This window comes from Scomber scombrus, chromosome 10 (genome assembly GCF_963691925.1).
Source record: "Scomber scombrus chromosome 10, fScoSco1.1, whole genome shotgun sequence".
NCBI lineage: Eukaryota > Metazoa > Chordata > Actinopteri > Scombriformes > Scombridae > Scomber > Scomber scombrus.
Genome location: NC_084979.1, coordinates 28,904,584 through 28,921,624, shown reverse-complemented (window position 1 = coordinate 28,921,624; position 17,041 = coordinate 28,904,584). Strand labels below are relative to the sequence as shown.

The 17,041-nt window shown below is 40.7% G+C and overlaps 1 protein-coding gene across 6 annotated transcripts in view; it reads right to left on the bottom strand.

The window, feature by feature from the left end:
- Positions 1–17,041, bottom strand: part of irak1 (interleukin-1 receptor-associated kinase 1) — a 416,029-nt gene that overhangs the window by 389,170 nt on the left and 9,818 nt on the right. For 2 of the 6 annotated variants that reach the window (XM_062427479.1, XM_062427484.1), the window contains exons 4-16: positions 15,197–15,315; positions 14,867–15,064; positions 14,227–14,291; positions 13,522–13,633; positions 13,266–13,387; positions 12,929–13,142; positions 12,191–12,259; positions 11,962–12,049; positions 11,045–11,142; positions 9,084–9,717; positions 6,293–6,394; positions 3,804–6,057; positions 2,722–3,671 (exon numbers count right to left, since the gene is read on the bottom strand). In XM_062427479.1, coding sequence (XP_062283463.1) covers positions 5,978–6,057; positions 6,293–6,394; positions 9,084–9,717; positions 11,045–11,142; positions 11,962–12,049; positions 12,191–12,259; positions 12,929–13,142; positions 13,266–13,387; positions 13,522–13,633; positions 14,227–14,291; positions 14,867–15,064; positions 15,197–15,315 — 1,901 coding nt within the window. In that variant the 3' untranslated portion in view covers positions 2,722–3,671; positions 3,804–5,977. Of the gene's footprint in view, positions 1–2,721; positions 3,672–3,803; positions 6,058–6,292; positions 6,395–8,586; positions 8,766–9,083; positions 9,718–11,044; positions 11,143–11,961; positions 12,050–12,190; positions 12,260–12,928; positions 13,143–13,265; positions 13,388–13,521; positions 13,634–14,226; positions 14,292–14,866; positions 15,065–15,196; positions 15,316–17,041 lie in introns of those variants that run through there. The other 4 variants (XM_062427481.1, XM_062427480.1, XM_062427482.1 and 1 more) reach the window with 4 other exon arrangements.

Here is a 17,041-nt window from a genome sequence, read left to right as displayed (position 1 = left end):
TTACAGTAAAAGTACTGCAGTATTATGAGTGATGTAGTATGCAGTATTACAGTAAAAATACTGCAGTATTACAGTAAAAATACTGCAGTATTATGAGTGATGTAGTATGCAGTATTACAGTAAAGTACTGCAGTATTATGAGTGATGTAGTATGCAGTATTACAGTAAAAGTACTGCAGTATTATGAGTGATGTAGTATGCAGTATTACAGTAAAAGTACTGCAGTATTATGAGTGATGTAGTATGCAGTATTACAGTAAAAGTACTGCAGTATTATGAGCGATGTAGTATGCAGTATTACAGTAAAAGTACTGCAGTATTATGAGTGATGTAGTATGCAGTATTACAGTAAAAGTACTGCAGTATTATGAGTGATGTAGTATGCAGTATTACAGTAAAAGTACTGCAGTATTATGAGCGATGTAGTATGCAGTATTACAGTAAAAGTAGTGGTTTGGTCCCTCTGACTGATATATTATTATTATGACATCATTAGATTATTAATAGTGAAGCATCAGTGTTAGAGCAGCATGTTACTGTTGTAGCTGCTGGAGGTGGAGCTAGTTTACACTACTTTATATACAGTTAGCTAGTTTAGTCCAGTGGTTCCCAACCTAGGGGTGGGGCCCCTCCAAAGGGTCAGCAGATAAATGTGAGGGGTGGTGAGATGATTAATGGGAGAGGAAAGAAGAAAAAACTAAGTTCTGATACACAAATGTGTTTTCAGTTTTTGGATTTTTTCTCTAATCTTTGATTTTTGCTGAAATTTTGGATCATTTGAACATTTATTGAAATGAAACCATGTGAGAAGTTTAGAGGGAAAAATCACTATTTGGTGGAGCTGTTAACAACTCATAGACATCTGAAATGTGAGCCCGACTACACACTGCTTTTTGGTTTCATCTTTAACAATGTGTTGTATTTTAAAAGCTTGTTATATTATCCATTGTGTCAAATCTTCATCTGAAAAGTAACTAAAGCTGTTAAATAGATGTAGTGGAGTAGAAAGTACAATATTTCCCTCTGAGATGTAGAAAGTAGCATCACATGGAAATACACCTCAAAACTGTACTTAAATACAGAACACTGCCTTAATATCATCTTCAACTTCCCTATTGTTTAACATGTTACAGAACAATTAAAAGAGAAGTGGAATAAAATCGGTGTAAGAAAGTTTTTATTTCAAGTTTCACTGAATCACTGCTCAAAAACCCCCAAAATATTTGTAATTTAACAAAACTGAAAAACACCACAGATTCAGACAGTAAGACAATATTGTGAGGGAATTTTAAATTAAAATTTGTGTGAAATTTAAAGGTATATTGAAAAACTTCTAAGGAAAGTCTTTATCTCATCTATCAGCCATTTCCTAAGGAAACAAGTGAGTGTTGTTGCATCTGCTCTTACACCGTATATAATCAACATGTCTGCTCAACAGGTCAGTTTTTGCTCATTTTGGGGGATTTATGATGTTATATTGCTCTTATTTCATCGTTATCTTTGATTTAATAAGCTCACAGAGACATCTAATGGCCACATGTTGCCAAAGCAGCTTAAAAACACTGAATAAATAATCTGTGTCTGATTCAGTTTCTCCTCATTTATCTTGTTTTCTCTTCAAGAACGCTGCGATCATCTTCTGCTGGTTTATTGGAGGTTTCACAGCAACAACCGGAAGAAAATCTGGGATGCAGCAAACTACCTTTAACCCTCCTGTTGTCCTCAGGTCAAGGAAGGAAGGAAAGGAGGGAGGGAGTAAGGAAGGAAGGAAAGGAGTAAGGAGGGAGGGAGGAAGGAAAGGAGGGAGGGAGGACATCAAGAAGGAAGGAAGGAAAGGAGTAAGGAGGGAGGGAGGAAGGAAAGGAGTAAGGAGGGAGGGAGGAAGGAAGGAAAGGAGTAAGGAGGGAGGGAGGAAGGAAGGAAGGAAAGGAGTAAGGAGGGAGGAAGGAAGGAAAGGAGGGAGGGAGGACATCAAGAAGGAAGGAAGGAAAGGAGGGAGGGAGGAAGGAAGGAAGGAAAGGAGTAGGGAGGGAGGAAGGAATGAAAGAAAGGAGTAAGGAGGGAGGGAGGGAGGAAAAGAGTAAGGAGGGAGGGAGGAAGGAAGGAAAGGAGTAAGGAGGGAGGGAGGAAGGAAGGAAGGAAAGGAGTAAGGAGGGAGGGAGGAAGGAAAGGAGGGAGGGAGTAAGGAAGGAAGGAAAGGAGTAAGGAGGGAGGGAGGAAGGAAAGGAGTAAGGAGGGAGGGAGGAAGGAAGGAAAGGAGTAAGGAGGGAGGGAGGAAGGAAGGAAGGAAAGGAGTAAGGAGGGAGGGAGGAAGGAAAGGAGGGAGGGAGGACAGAAGGAAGGAAGGAAGGAAAGGAGGGAGGGAGGAAGGAAGGAAGGAATGAAGGAAAGGAGTAAGGATGGAGGGAGGAAGGAATGAAAGAAAGGAGTAAGGAATGGAGGGAGGGAGGAAAAGAGGAAGGAAGTAAGGAGAGAAGGAAGGGAGGAAGGCTTCAAGTTTCCACATCACACTTCTGTAAGTTGAATATTTGACCACGATTGGCTCCAAAATAGTTATGATGTCACAAATCCTGCAGCTACGTCCAGGTGACATTTAACGTGAGATACTTTCCCTCCTGAAGCAGATGAATGTTAAACAGAACCTTTATTATCTGATGTCGGTAAATTCATTCACGAGACGATGACACAATATAATTAATTTTTTATTATTATTCATTTATATTATCAATGTGAAAACAAGCAAATAAACAAAAAAAACCCTTCTTGGTAGGAATAGTAATAATAACATCTTTAAATAAAAATAGCAGGACTCTCCCTCTGGATTTTTACAGAAATACTTCTTGTTGTTCTTTCTCTTTGTGATTAATATTGTTAAATAAAGTTTTTTTTAATTAAAGTAACATCATCTCCGTGTGCTCTATATCTACCATATACTTTAAATTAAAGGGGGGGGGGGGGGGGGGGGGGGGGGGGGGCTTCGTAGTGTACAATCATTGACGAGTCGGAGCAAAACTTTTAGGCTACAAACTTTTCTGGAAAACAACAACAAGGCACAAAAAAAAATCAAAGTCCACAATTTAAAATAAACAGTTAATAACCATTAATATTAAAGTTATGACTTTGTGTCAAAGCAACAAAAAAAAGAAAAAAGGACAAATTTTAAAGGCACTTTTAAATACTGTGTACAGGTTCGGGGAGTAACGGTTACGTAACAGAAAAAACAAGAAAAATCGGATTAAAAGCTACAATTAAGTCAAAATTGTTGTTATTTAGCAAGATTGCAATTTTAAAAACACATCTTACAATAAAGAACGATATATACTTTAAATCTCATACATGCACCTTTAAAACTCCCAAATGTTAAGAGCAGGAATGAAACGGACACATAAGGGACAGTCGTAACGCACCGTGGAAGTACCAAAAGACTCTTAAAAGAAAAATAATTTAACAGTTGAGTTTGTAGCTCACATAACGGCTCTCCACTGATATGACGTTCAATATTTAATAAATCACACATAAAAGTTAATACTTCACACGGCCAGCAGGTCAAGTTCTGTTTCATCTGGTGAATGTTACAGCGCTGTGTTTGCACCCGTACTCTGTTTTAACGTCCGATACACAGAAACAATGTTCTAATGATAAGTCTGTTGTTTCCAGTGTTTTAGGATTTTCTTCTCACACACACACACACACACACACACACACACACACACACACAGACACACACACACACACAGACACACACACACACACACACAGACACACACACACACACACACACACACACACAGACACACACAGACACAAACACACACACACACACACACACACACACACACACACAGACACACACACACACACACACACACACACACACACACAGAGCTCCATCACAAACCATCTTTCATGTATTTTGCTTCTTTTACTAGAACATAAAAAATGTCAGAATACAGCGATTAATGTGACGCACACAGGTCTGACTGAATCTTCCACTCCTGTTGTTCAGGTGTCACTGAATATAATCACACAAACATTAATACTGATGTTGTTTGTTGTCCACATCTGGCTGCAGACACACATTCCTGCTTCTGCCTCATTGATTCAATGATTTTATTGCTTTGTTTTTTACTGTTTGCAATGTTTTTAATGGTCTGTTCTATTCCTGTGAAAGGTGCTGCACTAAATAAATGTATTATTATTAATTTATTATTATCCTCATACAGCTGCTGAAACGATAAGTGCGTCTCCAAACTGAGACAAATGCTATGCTCATTTACACACGCAGTACGGCAGCGGTAACTTTATTAACACCGGATCGATCAGGATCTAACGGTGATTAATATTCTGTGTTCTGCTGCACATCGACACAGATCAGCTGTTACACTCAGACTCAGGTTTTATATGTGATGGGATTGTTTATAATAAAGCAGAATTTATCAATGAAACTCTGGACCAGGGGCGGAGCTAGAGGCTTCTCAAAAAAGGCCCACATCTATTTTTAAAAATCTAAAAAAAAGTCACTTGAATTTCTCAACAGGTCTTCTGCAGACAAGTGAAATGTAGTTAAAAGTCAATGTAACATATTTTTGTTTTCCTTTTGATTTAACGTCTTATTCATTTATTTTTATGTGCATTCTTTTTGGAAAATAGTTAAAAAAGGACCGAAATAAGTCACTAATATTACTGCTAATGTTTGCAGTAGTCACACAATGCAGTAAAATTAAATTCTGTGCATGTGAACCATCCAAACTAAATTGGCCCTGGCTGCAGGTGCTCTGGTCTAAGCCCCGTATCAACCCCTAGATCCGCCCCTAGATCCGCCCCTGGTGAGGAGTTAACACCAACTCTGTGAACACACTTTTACCTCCACCCTAACTGTGTGTTATTTGCATAAAAAAGGGGCAAATTTAGTGCTGAGTGTATCAATATTACCTAATTTAACATATATGCAAGTGTTGCAGATAGGCAAATAGCTTCATTTCACCTTTTTGCAGATGCTTTGTGAATTTAAGATGCTATTATTTGTCTCACTTGCACTTGTCTCTAGTGCTGAGTGTATCAATATTACCTAATTTAACATATATGCAAGTGTAACAGGCACCATGAAGCTATTTGCTCGGCAGCGAGGGTAAATAGCTTCATTTCACCTTTTTGCAGATGCTTTGTGAATTTAAGATGCTATTAATTCCCTCACTTGCACCTTTTGTGGATTTGACTCAAATACTTTATTATTGACATGTTTGGTTATTGCAGTAATCCAAAAGTAACTGACAGTAATAATAAAGTTACATTACTTTAATACTGTGATACTTGGATTACCTTACTGACAACATTTGTTTAACAGGTGATTGTATCAGAGTCCATTTTTAAAAGTAAGCCTCCCAACCCTGATTACTATACATTTGGTATTTTAGCACTTTGTGACGAAGGAATTACAAATATTAAATCATTCTGCCTGCAAAACGTACAAATCAGTGAACAGATCTGAATAAATAAGAAGTCGTAGCTACCGTGATTGCAGAGATAAATATTAAATGTCATTGCAGGTGTGATGAGGACGTCGTACCTTCATCATCTGATCCTCTGCTGCTGTAAATGTTCGGTGTGTGAGGCGAGCGCTGCTGTGAGTTCGGTGTGATTTCATGATTTTGGTGAAACTTGCTGATTTCTGTGGTTCTTCTCTCATGTTCGTTCATCACCGCGGCAACGAGGCAGACGTTTGACTCGTGTGAAACGTCTGCTTTTTTAAACAATAAGTGAACATCGAAGCAGAAAAACATTTAACAGATTCAACAAACTGGCTGAAATCTGCAGCTGCAGCGTCCGCAGTGTCGATATCCGGGAGATTACTCTGCAAATATGGTGATGAAAAGTCGTAAATAGTTAACAGCTCGGTCATCTTTGGTCCTGTAGAAAGTTTCCCTCGTGCAGACTGGTTCATGTCGTACAATCAAACCAGTCGGTAGAAACCAGTCCGTCAGTGGCGTTTAGAAGGAAGGTAATCCAGCTCGTCGCTCTCTTCCGGTCCTCTGAAATCCTCTGAACTCTCGCCTCTGTCTGGTGAGACCCATGAGACATGAGACATGAGATGATGAGATACAAGATGAGGTGATACGTTCAGTCACAACAAAATACGATGAGATATGAGGACATCAAATATGAGATAAAACTAAACATGAGGCATGATCAAATCAGATGAGGAAGAATAAGGAGATAATTAGATCAAATTAGATGTGAGATAAAAACAGAGAAGCATAAACAGGATAAAATAATATATCTCGTGGTTACGTACAGAGATCATCGGAGGACAGCAGCTCAGGAGTCTGAATCCTTCCCTCCTCGTACAACATTTTCTTCTCCAGGAATCGCTGCTTAGTGGGATTCACGACGATTTCTGACAGAAAGACAGAAATAATATTAAGAACCTGGAAATCTTAAAACATCCACAAAGAACAGGCATCACACATCCAGTTAGAAATACCTGCTGATGACTTCTTTATTTACAGTTTCCTTCCAGTGCAGACAGATTCTGGTTAAACTGGAGTCAATCTCTGTTTTGACATGTAATTCAGAAGTAGCTCATCGTCTAAAAAGTCGTATTTTCTTAAATGTGCAGTGTGTAGACTTTGGCGGCATTTAGTGGAAAAGATAATAAGTAATAATAATAATAATAATAATAATGCTTTTTATTTAAAGGCGCCTTTCAAAGCACTCAAGGACACCTTACAAGGCACATAAAACACGACAACAGTACAACAAACAATAAAAATCAGGTAAATTTTAGTGCAAAGATAAAGAAATAAATATGAATGTGACTATAAAGTGCATCAGTGCAACAAATAAACAAGAACGTGATTGCATAGTTAGTGTGAGACAGAATATGCCACTCTGAATAGGTGCGTTTTCAGGCGGGATTTAAAGGTGGAAACAGAGTCCGAAGTGCAAATGTCTGGTGGGAGAGAGTTCCAAAGGCGGGGGGCAGATCGGCTGAAAGCTCTTGACCCCATGATGGTAGTTAAGTTGGCAGATGGGGCAAAGAGCTGGTTGGCGGAGGAGGATCGGAGAGTTCGGGAGGGTGTGTAGATGTGAATCAGTTCCGAGAGATATGATGGTGCCAGGTTGTGAAGGAGTAGAATCTTAAAGTCAATGCGGGAGTTGATAGGGAGCCAATGAAGTTGCTGCAGGGCAGGAGTGATGTGTTCAATAGAGGGGGTTCTGGTTATGAACCCCCTCTATACTATTTAAGTATGTTTTAAGTAGTAGATAATCACCTGAAAATAAGAATTGTTGTGTTTTTGCCTTGAATTGAGCCCTAAATATCTACAGAGGGAGCAGGTCCTCTTCTACGGAGCTCACCATGGTTCTACAGTAGCCCAGAATGGACAAACCAAACACTGACTCTAGAGCATAGACTCTATATAAAATGGACGTAACATCCGTGACGTCACCCATTGGTTTGTGGACTGCTGCTTGGAAGCGAATAGTTTCAGATCTGAGCAGCGCCATCTTGAACATTTCCGGTGCATGCCGGGAAAAATAAAAACACGGATTCTACTTATATGGGCATCAGGAGGAGCATGAGGCGCCCTCCTGAACCTGTGAACAAATCAACCTGTCAATCACGATGTAGACACGCCCTAATGCATACCCTGCTTTATCGTCAAATATAAAATCAGGGAGGCCAAAATGTCCCAAATGAACATCATACTGCATTGAAGAAGGCTTTAAACTAGCGATTGAGACCATAAACACATTTTGAAAACGTTTAGAGGTTAGAAATCAAGTGAAAAGTTGGTGAATTCTCCATTGACTTGTATAGAGACGGAAGACCTTTTGAAACCAAAACGGTCGCCCCCTGGTGGCCTTTTGATAGAATGCAGTTTTAAGTTACTTCCGCGTTCGCATCATTTCAGAGGACCGGAACTCCCCGCCTGCTCTAGAGAGGGCCGTTCATGTTTTTCACGAGTTTCGCAGCGACCGTAGGTTCACCGACATGCTTGACATGGGGAGAGGTATTCAGTTGGTTGTAATCTGCAACTTCACCACTAGATGTCACTAAATCCTACAACACTGCACCTTTTAATCTATAGAAATAATGCACCAGTGTAGTGAGATTATTTAAGTTTTCCTTTTTTCAAATGTTGCATCAAGTGATATTTCAAGTTTTATATCAAGTAACTGACACTCTGGCCTCAATTTTAGAAAATCTGAAATATAAGTTAATTGGTAAAATATTGACTTAATCTTTATACACCTACAGATTTTTCTACTGCTTTCAAAAGAAATTAAGATTTTTCAGACTCAATAATTAACAAAAGTTGCTTTTCAACATGAATATTTCTACGGCGTGCAGAGACTTCACAATAAAACTCAACACTTCCTGATGTTTTTTCATATTAAAAGCATGGCTGTGTGACATGGAAGAAAATTAAACATATTGATATTTTTGACCAAATATCTCGATATCGATATTGCAACTATAGATATGGTAAATGGTAAATGGACTGTACTTATATAGCGCCGTTCTAGTCTTTTCGACCACTCAAAGACTAGAATTCACCCCATTCACACACATTCATACACTGATGGCAGGCGGCTACCACGCATGGTGCCATTCACACACCGTTGGCACAGCAACGGGAGCAATTAGGGGTTAAGTGTCTTGCCCAAGGACACATCGGCATGTAGACTGGAGGAGCCGGGAATCGAACCACCAATCTTCCAATTGGAGGACGACCGCTCTACCTCCTGAGCCACAGCCACCCCTATTGTAGAGATGATTATTGATGCCTTCACAAAATATCAACACAATGAGATTTTTTAATAACTTCAATTATAACTAATCATCAATTATGTTGATATAATTAGTAAGTAGGTAAAGACAATGAATAGAAAGGTCTGGTAAGTTCAGAAAATCACATTATTTTACCGTAATGCAGCTTTTAAAACCAGAAAAAGACACTTATACCTGATATATTGATTGTAATTAAATCCTACGTCTGGAGGGAAAACTGCAAAACTCTTTATGTGAAAACGGAGTTGATTCATGGCTACACAATGACGAATCCCTGTTGTAATATTACCTGAGGGCCTTGGGGACATTGACTGTAGAGACCCGGCAGGAGAGAGGAACTCTGGGGTCCCGTAGAGCCTCGCTGCCGTCTGTCCTCTGTCCGGTGCGACGCACTGCGGAGGACGGCCGGCGGCCCCTGTGGCACCCGCGGGTCCCGTCCTGTCACTGATGCTGCTGATCTGGGAGGGGAAGTTGTACTGGTCCTCAGTGGGAACAGAAGGCTGGCTGAGCCGGGACACCGAGGGCCCAGAGGGAATTTGATACTGGTCTCTGGTGCAGCTGGTCCCGTTAGATCTGAACTGGGAGTACTCGGAGCGTATGTAGTACTGGGAGAAGCCTCGACTCTCGTCGGTTTCACACGGGCCAACGAAGGAGCAGGAAGTGGGAGGCAGAGAGGAGGAGGAGGAGTGGAGCGGGTGAGGAGGGGTGAGGTAGCCGGAGGAGGATTTGGGGTACTGGGAGGAATCTTCCAGAGGTCCCAGTCTGGACAGCTGCTGGGACAGAGCTCCCACACAGGAGTCCAGGGAGCGCGGCTGTCTGGAGTACGACTGGGAGTCCAGGTCATGGTGAGGGCGGGGTCGCGGTAACGGGCAAGAGTTGGTCTTCCTCACCATGTTGTGGATGTCCTGAAGTTTTTCAAACACCTGTGAGGAAAACGTCGAAGTTTAGAGACACAGACGGATCCAAACAGGAGCTCTGAGGAACAGCGGACTCCTTTAGCTCCGGGTTTTATCTGAACCAACAACCTGCTGTTTGAGTCTTAACAGAAATGTAACTGAAATGCAACTTTAGAGCTGCAACAATTAGTTAACTTAAATTATTCATAAGCTATTTTAACAGTTTATTAACCATATAGAGAAAAGAATAAAGATCAAAACTCTGATTCAGCTTCCAAAATGTGAATATTTTCTAATTTCTTTAGTCCTCTATAACAGTAAACTGAATATATCTGAGTTTTGTACCGTCAGTCAGAGTAAAGAAGAATCTTGAGGACGTCACCATGAGCTTTGGGAAACGCTAAACAACACTTTATAGACCAAACAGATTTCTCGATAATGGTAATAATCATTAATTGCATCCTTATTCAGTTTTTCATATTAAGTGTTCCTGGTTTTTATATTTTAAATTCAATTTTCATGTTTAAAAATGCAAAATGACAGTTATAAACGGATTAAAAACGGACATTTAGCCATGACGCTGCTGTGATGACAACAATATATTTTCATTATCAAACTGTCACACAATGTTCAACCTTAACTTAAAGATTAAAATGCAAACTTGACTCTCGAATTGTAATTATAACCTGATTTTAAACGGTCATTTTTAATATCGACTGACTGACAACCATCTCCTGGAGAATCCGGAAACTCTGAAAATTGTCGAAGTGAGATGAAAGCAGGACAGAAATTTAAGGTTTCAATTTCAGTTTGCAGTTTTGTTTTCGAGTTTAGGTTTTAAAATTTGAAGTTTGCAGGTTCCAGTTTAACAAGATGTTTCATATGCAGTGGAAACACAAATTTATACGTTTAGTTTTGGATCATATGATAATGAGTTTATTTTAATCCATATTTGTCTAAAATGACTAAAAGGAAATGATTAAATGTTCTGTGTGTCACTGAAACTAAAGACTTTATTGGTTTTACACACAATAAGCAGCAGCAGCTTCTTTTTTAGGGCTAATTGAAAGAAAAAAAACGGCATTAAATGAGCATCTCTGTTGGACTGCGACCAGTTTGTAAAGAAGAAATGTTCTGGTGCAACTAAAACTGTTTGAATCCACACATTAAAATGTCATTTCTGGGTTTAACAGAGTAAATTTCAGCAGCATGAAGAGTTCAAACAGCAGGGTGCACCATAGTTTAAAGCTGATATTCACTGGGATTTATTTTGTTTTCCTTCGTGGAGCAAGAAGATTAGCAGAAAATGTGTTTTAATGTTAATACAGATCTGTCTCTATACAGCGTGTCTGACCTCATTCATCGACGGTCTCTTCTTCTTCCTGTTGTTCAGACACCAGCAGGCCAGAGCCACCATCTCCATGCTGCCAACGGGCTCTACGTCGCTCTCTGCTGACACATCATCAATAAAGAAAAACATGAATAAAACAATAAACAGAGGCAAGGTTAATGTATTTGTATATCACATTTTAACAAAGGAGATTCAAAGTGCTTTACATAAAACATAAAAGGTTTTAAAGACAGGATATAAAAGCAACATGTGGAAAAAATAAACATTTAAATGTGATTAAAAGGGTTAAATTGGAGATAAAATGAAGCTACAATAGAATAAAGACGGATAAAAACAGGAGAATAAAAAGTTATAATGCAGTGTGAGATACTAACCCTAAAATGTTAATAAAAAAGCAGTTTAGCAGTGAGTGAGAGTTGGTGCAGTTTGTTCAGATATCTGGAGAATAAAATATCAGGGAAGCTCGCTAAATCATTTTTTAAAAGAAAGCTAAAAACTTACCTTTTCACTTTTTTATGAGCTTTTCTGACAATCATCTTCACAATGAAGCTCTACGAAGTTCTTTTAAAATGTTATATTTTACCTGATTTTATATATTCTATTTATTCTATTTTTTTAGCTACTATTTTTACTATTCTAAAATAATTGCTATTTTTTAAATGTTTTATCTTATATTACATAAATTTTCTTTTTCTTTCCTCTTTCTTCAACATTGCTTTATGCTCCTTTTAGGCTCTTTTAATGTGAAGCACTCAGTGTGAATGTAATTTATTTAGTTTTGAAGCATCTTTAGCCGCTTTTGTTGTATGAAAGACGCTACACAAATAAATATTATTATTATTATTATTAATATTATTAATGATAAAAACTGAGGGTTGCTTCTCCGTGTACATCAGTATATAAACACACGCAGCGCTCACCTGCCATCAGCCGGTGGTCCAGCTGTTTCCTCCACTCTGCTGGAGACGAACCATTCGGACTTTCCTGAACCTCGTCCACCAGACTCTTCTACAGGACCAGAATCACATCAGCGTGTCACTTATTGATCTTATCGTTATTGATTGATGATATAAACTGTGGTGTGTGTGTGTGTGTGTGTGTGTGTGTGTGTGTGTGTGTGTGTGTGTGTGTGTGTGTGTGCGCTCTCACCAGGTAAATCTCTCCTAACTTTGGGTCTATCTCCAGAGCTCGCCGCCCGGTCAGGACCTCCAACAGCACCTGAAACACACACGGATTAAATATCATATTACATATACTTCCAACTACTTCCCTCTGGCAGGCGATACAGGAACATTTAGTCACACTTTACATTATTAAGACTGAAAAACAGCTTCTTCCCCCAAGCTGTTAAACCAATGAACATGGCATGATCCTCTCATCCCACTCACACTCACTGGAGGACTACAAATCAAAGCTCTTTTAAAGTAATAATATAAAAGTGTGCTTTAAAATGTTTACATTGTTTACATAAGGCCTACTGTTACAACAAGCATGGCTGCTGTTTGCGGCTTTTTATATTTGATATTGCACTTTATTGCCCTTATAGATCAATGTTTTTATTTATGTCTTACATTGTTTTTAATTGCCTTAAATGTTCTTATGCCTCAGGAAATGCTATCTAAATTTCATTATATTGTTGTCTGACCCTCAGTATAACGACAATAAAGCTACTAAACCAAACTAAACTAAAATGATTCAGCAGAAACCTCAGTAACTATCTTTCTTAATTTATTATGTCAGACTCTTCATTTCCTGTTATGTGTTACTGAACTCTGAGCTTTATAGACTTGCATGTGTGACGTGGTGTTCATCCCGACTAACAAAACTAACAAACTACATTTCCCATCAGCCCCTGCGGCGGCGTCTCTCTCTCTCTCTCTCTCTCACCACTCCGAAGCTGTAGACGTCCACAGCGGTCCCCAGCTCTCCGCTCCTCGTATATTCATCCGGCAGGTACGCCACCGTTCCCCTCACCGTTTCCGTCCTGCCGAACGTCATCGTGTGTGACCCCGTGCGCCCCGACGGGCCGCGAGACACGAACCGAGCCAGGCCGAAATCCGCCAGCTTCGCCTCCATGTAGCAGTCCAGCAAGATGTTCGAACTGCAACACACAAAAGAGACAGAAGAGACACTGAGATACTGCTGCAAAACCGGCTGCTTCATTTGTATTTAAGAGGGAACGTGAAGCAGAGCAGGATGTGATGTCATGTTGTGATGTAATGACCTCTTGACGTCTCCGTGGATGAGAGGTTTGTGAGCGTCGGGAGGCGAGTGGAGGAACTGCAGAGCTCTTGATACTCCTAGAACAATACTGACCCTCTGAGACCAGGAGAGGGTGCCATACTTCTACAAACACACACACATACATACAGCAGGTTAAAAAACTGATGGCATATATAAAGAGAGAGAGAGAGTGTGTGTGTGTGTGTGTGTGTGTGTGTGTGTGTGTGTGTGTGTGTGTGTGTGTGTGTGTGCATTACATTGTGTAGTTGGTGCTCCAGTGACTTGTTTTCCATGTAGTTGTAGATCAGACACACTGATCCTTGTCCTTCACTGTAACCCAGAAGTTCTACGATGTTCGGATGTCTGAACCTGCAGAGCACAAACATTTAAACAAGTTAAATGAGCTGCATTTATACGTATATGATGCCTTTCTACTCTTCCACACACACACACACACACACACACACACACACACACACACACACACACACACACACACACACACACACACACATCGATGGCTTGAGGAGGCGGAGATCAAACCACTGATCTTCCTGAGCCACAGCCTGAAGGCTTTTACTGTGAAACATCTGTACAGGAAGTATTGAGTTTCCACACACACACACACACACACACACACACACACACACACACACACACACACACACACACACACACACACACACACACACACACACACACTCCAGACCTTACTTAAAGTCCTACTGTGCAATATCGATATCAAACTCAGGTATATTATCAGTCAACACCAATATTATTTGGTAGCTTCCTCCATTTTGGATCCTCCGGCTCTCTGTTTACTCAGAGGTTTGTTTTTTAGTCAACGGGGTTAAACTCAGATTCCACTAAAGTTAACAGATTTTGAGCTTAACTTTGTGGTTTTCTTTATCAATTCTGCCGTAGGCGAACTCAGTCAGCTGATCCTCTGTGATTATACTCACTTAGAGAGTTTCTCCAGTTCAGTCTGGAAGCTTTCCTTCAGCAGAGACAGGTCCAACGGGCAGTCCTACAACAACACACAGATAACACAGATTAGTCAAAAAAAACAAACAAACCCTGACTTACTTTGACCCATTTATTTATTTTTTGTGCTGCTGGGTCAGTGTTGATTGATGCTTTTAATGGTTATAATGAAACCTGCCATCCAAATGTTGTTGTATCCTTCACTTTCAATTAATTCCTAGAAATAATAATGGCTGTCGTTATCTCATGTTTTAGATAATGAGGTCATAATATAGCGTGATTGTTAATGCATTTTCTCTATAAAGGAACAACTGATGAGATATTTATGGATGCATTTGTTACAAACGTGGTAAAGGAATTAATAATGAATGGAATAAAGTAAAAAATAAAGTAATTGGTTTGTGTAACAGAAACTTTCTGATAACAGATCTGATATCAGCGCTCAGCTCTGAGCTCGCTGTGCGGAGCTGAGTGGGAGGATTTTAAATGACGAGTTCAGAGAAGCTGAGGAGATAAAAAAAGGCAGTCGGCGGCTCCCGTGCAGCTGATCAATAATCAGATTATTGGTTCCACCCAGTCACAGTGAGTCACGTCTGATCTGCGCTGTGATTGGCTGACCTGTTTGAGTCTCTTGATGGCGCACTCTGTGTTCTTCAGGGTCGCTCTGTACACGACTCCGAACCCCCCCTCCCCCACCCGGCGGGCGGGAGAGAACCCGTCCGTCCCAGCGAGCACGTCTTCATACACCCAGCACATCGCCATGCTGCCGCCACCGCCACACGCTGCTGCTGCTGCTGCTGTATCCGCTGGGGGGGGCTGGAAAGATGACGTCATAGTAATCATCATCATCATCATCATCATCATCATATCATTATTATTATAGATCATTAGTTATAAATGATTCATATTTGATTGTGCTGATTATTAGTTATTTATTGATTACTGTACTCTTATCTGGGGACGAGAACGCAGATCGGTGGGAGGCGGAGCAGGTCTGGGTAGTGGTGGTAGTCCTCCTCCTCCTCCTCCTCTTCCTCCTCCTCCTTCTCCTTCTCCTCCTCCTCTATCTAATAAACACACAACACACCGTTGTTTCATTTCATTCACGTTGATCACTTTCACAAATATGTGTCATATTTATTAAGTAAAATTAGTAAATATTTAAAATTTAAAAAAAATAACAGCAGGGCAGTCCAGTGTCTGTGGTTAGTTCAGGTGTCTGTAATAACAGGGGGACAGTCCGGTGTCTGTGGTTAGTTCAGGTGTCTGTAATAACAGCGGGACAGTCCAGTGTCTGTGGTTAGTTCAGGTGTCTGTAATAACAGCGGGACAGTCCGGTGTCTGTGGTTAGTTCAGGTGTCTGTAATAACAGCGGGACAGTCCAGTGTCTGTGGTTAGTTCAGGTGTCTGTAATAACAGCGGGACGGTCCAGTGTCTGTGGTTAGTTCAGGTGTCTGTAATAACAGCGGGATAGTCCAGTGTCTTTGGTTAGTTCAGGTGTCTGTAATAACAGCGGGACAGTCCGGTGTCTGTGGTTAGTTCAGGTGTCTGTAATAACAGCGGGACAGTCCAGTGTCTGTGGTTAGTTCAGGTGTCTGTAATAACAGCGGGATAGTCCAGTGTCTGTGGTTAGTTCAGGTGTCTGTAATAACAGCGGGACAGTCTCATGTCTGTGGTTAGTTCAGGTGTCTGTAATAACAGCGGGACAGTCCAGTGTCTGTGGTTAGTTCAGGTGTCTGTAATGACAGCAAGACAGTCCAGTGTCTGTGGTTAGTTCAGGTGTCTGTAATAACAGCGGGACAGTCCAGTGTCTGTGGTTAGTTCAGGTGTCTGTAATAACAGCGGGACAGTCTCATGTCTGTGGTTAGTTCAGGTGTCTGTAATAACAGTGGGACGGTCAAGTGTCTGTGATTAGTTCAGGTGTCTGTAATAACAGTGGGACGGTCGAGTGTCTGTGGTTAGTTCAGGTGTCTGTAATAACAGCGGGACAGTCCGGTGTCTGTGGTTAGTTCAGGTGTCTGTAATAACAGCGGGACAGTCCAGTGTCTGTGGTTAGTTCGGGTGTCTGTAATAACAGCGGGACAGTCGAGTGTCTGTGGTTAGTTCAGGTGTCTGTAATAACAGTGGGACAGTCCGGTGTCTGTGGTTAGTTCAGGTGTCTGTAATAACAGCGGGACGGTCCAGTGTCTGTGGTTAGTTCAGGTGTCTGTAATAACAGCGGGACAGTCCGGTGTCTGTGGTTAGTTCAGGTGTCTGTAATAACAGCGGGACAGTCCAGTGTCTGTGGTTAGTTCGGGTGTCTGTAATAACAGCGGGACAGTCCAGTGTCTGTGGTTAGTTCAGGTGTCTCTAACCTACTGAATTTACAAACTAACAACACTTTGAAACAGGATTACTGGACTCTGAATGCACTTTGTGGATGTTTTTGGCATTGGCCACACTTCATGTACTTTATAGATTAGAGATTAACTGTTGATGTCCCATTTTATCTTTAAACACAAATCAGTCAGCACTGCTCTGCGATAAAGCGTCTGGATTCTATGGTATCGTCTGATTACTCTTAAACAGGATGAGTAAACAGTCGACAGTTGTGTCGGCTTCTGAAAAAAAACAACATCAAACCATTTCTAAAGAAAAGCTGCAAAAGATTCTCAGAAATGTGGCTGAACTCAATGTTAGTGTTGATGATGTCACCGTCACATCAAGAGAGAAGCGCGTGTGAAGATCTGCTGTGGTTTCACACATCAGCCTCACCTGTGTGAACAACCACACTGATGAGATAACATGAAAACC